The 2,824-nt window shown below is 60.9% G+C and overlaps 1 protein-coding gene across 1 annotated transcript in view; it reads right to left on the bottom strand.

Annotated features, from left to right (window-relative positions):
- SLC25A1 (solute carrier family 25 (mitochondrial carrier; citrate transporter), member 1) overlaps positions 1 to 180 on the bottom strand; it is a 12,155-nt gene extending 11,975 nt beyond the window's left edge. The window contains 1 exon segment of the mRNA XM_009997709.1: positions 24 to 180. Within this exon segment, the coding sequence (XP_009996011.1) occupies positions 24 to 180 (157 nt within the window).
- Between the last annotated feature and the right edge of the window lie 2,644 nt (positions 181 to 2,824).

Raw genomic sequence — 2,824 nt, 5'->3', positions numbered from 1 at the left:
CAGGGCACCAGACGTGTGCTCACCGATGCCCTTGTAGCGGGGAGGGTTGGCCTTCTCGTCCAGCTGCAGCTGGGTCTTCACATACTCGGTGGGGAATGTGATGCAGATCTCGATCCCTCCGGCCAGGCCACCTGGGTGGGAGAGGAGGGGATGCTGGGGCAGGAGCAGCACTGTGCCCATCCAGCACTACATGGCTGCTGCCAGCTCCGTGATGGCTGAGCCCAAAACCTCTGACAGACAGGTCTGGGCTGGGACAGAGCGTCCCTGTCCTCACCAAACTGTGGAGACTTCACACGGCAGCAGGGCCCCATGCCAACCTGGCACTCTGCACAGGCATCACCTCCTGGCCACGGCAAGAGCTGGCAAAGGGATCATCCAAAAGGATGGGAAAACCGAGCAAAACACTGCATTTGTGGCTGCTGTTTCAGCATCATTTCCCCCTCAAAGGCACCTCTCTCCCTGCAGAGCCCCACACCCTGTGGGTGAGCTGCCAGCACAGGGATTTATAAACCCAACAGAGCCCTGTTCTGCAGCACAAGGCCCAGCACAGCTCCCCCAGCACCAGCAGGAGCCCATTTGCAGACTCAGCTGTGCCAGCAGGGAAGCACAATTATCATCAAGCCCGTCCATCTGCTCCAGCTCACGCAGCCGTGGCTGCTGGGCACTGATTACACCAGCTGAAGCCTTTCCCACCCCGGCAGCAAACACCTGCAGGGCTGAGCCAGGGGCTGGGCCAGGCTCTCATCTCGCCTCCACCAGCCCGGACACGTCCCCAGTGTGACTCAGCAGCACGGTGGCTTCTGCCACAGCCACCCCCAGCACAGTCCTGCTGCAGCCCAGGGACATGTTGGTGTCCCCAGGGGGGACATGCCATGGCGGGAAGGGCAGAGGCAGGGACAGGGTGCAGCAGGGGTGACCCTGCTCTGCAGAGAAGTGCGGCCCCGGCACCCGCAGCAGAGCACAGCTGGGCTTATCAGCACCCTGCAAAGCACCCTGTGAGAGGACCCTGATAGGGGACACTATGGCCCATGGGATGGGGGGCCAGGCCACAGCAGCTTCTCATGACAGCAGCGAGCAGCCCCAGCTCCTTGGACCAGGGGGGTTTCTCACACAGATGAGGGATGGCAGGGCCAGGGACACCACGGCACCCAGTGACAGTCCCCCATCCTGAAGGCAGGACTTGCCAGCCAAGCCTGGCAGATCCCAGCCCTGTGGGGTGCTGGGGTTGGGGCGTGAGGCCAGCCCAGCTCTGCCATAGCAGACAAAGGCCCCTTGTTCCCCCCCACGTTCCCAGGAGGGGCTGGAGCTGCTCAGCCCGGGCTGGGCAGGCAGATCTTGGGCAGGAGCCATGGGTGACCACTGCATCCCTTCACACCTCCCACAGCACCCCGTGCTTTGGCAGCATGGGAGGAAGCCACAGCACAGCAGGCTCACACCACAGCCACCAGTTGCCAGCTCTTTCTGAGACACCACAAAGGACAGCCACAGTACCTAGGCTTCCCAGAACTCTCCTGCTGCCTCCTGACTTTCCTGTCCTTGGCACGTCCGTCATAGGTGGCAGATGTTGCCAGTCCCAAGGCACAGGGGCTTGCCAAACACTAATTTCTCCTGCAAAGCCAAACAACTCCTGTGGGAGCAGCTGGTGGGTCCCTGGCGAGCACTGTGAGGAGGAGCAGCGTCCTCCAGCTGGGTGCAATGGTCCCCAAAAATCCCAGCACCAGCTGGCACCTCTGTGCATCACTACACACCACTGTGCCACCAGCCTTGCTGCCACCAGAGCCACACAAATGGCCCAGGTGCTGCCAAGGCCACTGCCCTCCCTCCTACACCGCAAGTCTGAAGTGTTGGGCATTTCAAGAGCCATAAATGGTTGTTCCCTCTCTGTCCTCCAGCACCAGCTGCTGCCTCAGCACCTCCAGGAGCCAGACAGCACCAGTCTAGGGCCAGACAGCACCTCAGCTCTCACAGCAGCCCCACCACACGAGGAGGGATGCTGCATCTGCAACAAGCCCATGGCTTCAGCAGCCATTGGGATTAACAACGTTTGTGCATGCAGGGGAGGCAGGGACAGCATCCTGCAGGAAAAAACCCATCCACAGGCATCCTGAAGCCCATGAAGTGCCCCCCACGAAGTGACAGTGTGGTCCTTCTGGGAACTGGCAGCCTCTGGGGTACCAGTGCTGCCCCACCTGAGGCAGGAGGAATGGGGTGTCTGCACTGGTTCCCATGGCCAAGCAGGGAGCTGGATACAAAAGATGTCCCCATCCCAGAGGCCTGCGAGAGCAGCTGCCTTTCTGGCTGGACACTGGTGCCCTGATCACCTCTGCCACTGCTCCCTGGGGATGGGTGAGGGGAGAGGAGCCAGCCCAAAGGCTGCATTGCTCCTGTGCAGCTCCAGCACTGCTCAGGTGGCTGCACACACAGGAATTACAGGCAGGGGAACAGGTCTGTTCAGGAAAACGCACCCCCAGAAGAGGATCTTCTCCCTCACCTTGCTTGGAGATACGTGCTGCCTGTGCTGTCAAGTCCCCTCCCCGCCCCCAGATCCCACAGGAAGAGGCACCCAGCAGGGACTCCAGATGCACTTCATGACTTGGGGCAATTTCTTGTTTTCCTCTGCTTGCAGAGACAGGACAGCACAAACCACCCCCTTGCAGCCCCTTCCTTCCCCGGAGGCGAGACCCCTCACTGGTCCCACTGCCATCAAGCATCCTCTCCCCGAGCCATTTCATTCCAGCAGAAACCTTATTCTACGCAAATGTATCACCCCACTTCCCACCAGCAGCAGCTCCTGCCAATCCTGCTCCCTCACCAGGGCTGCCGT

The sequence above is a fragment of the Chaetura pelagica genome, unplaced genomic scaffold (genome assembly GCF_000747805.2).
Source record: "Chaetura pelagica isolate M959 unplaced genomic scaffold, ChaPel_1.0 scaffold45, whole genome shotgun sequence".
Taxonomy (NCBI): domain Eukaryota; kingdom Metazoa; phylum Chordata; class Aves; order Apodiformes; family Apodidae; genus Chaetura; species Chaetura pelagica.
This window is presented reverse-complemented; position numbering and strand designations above follow the sequence as displayed.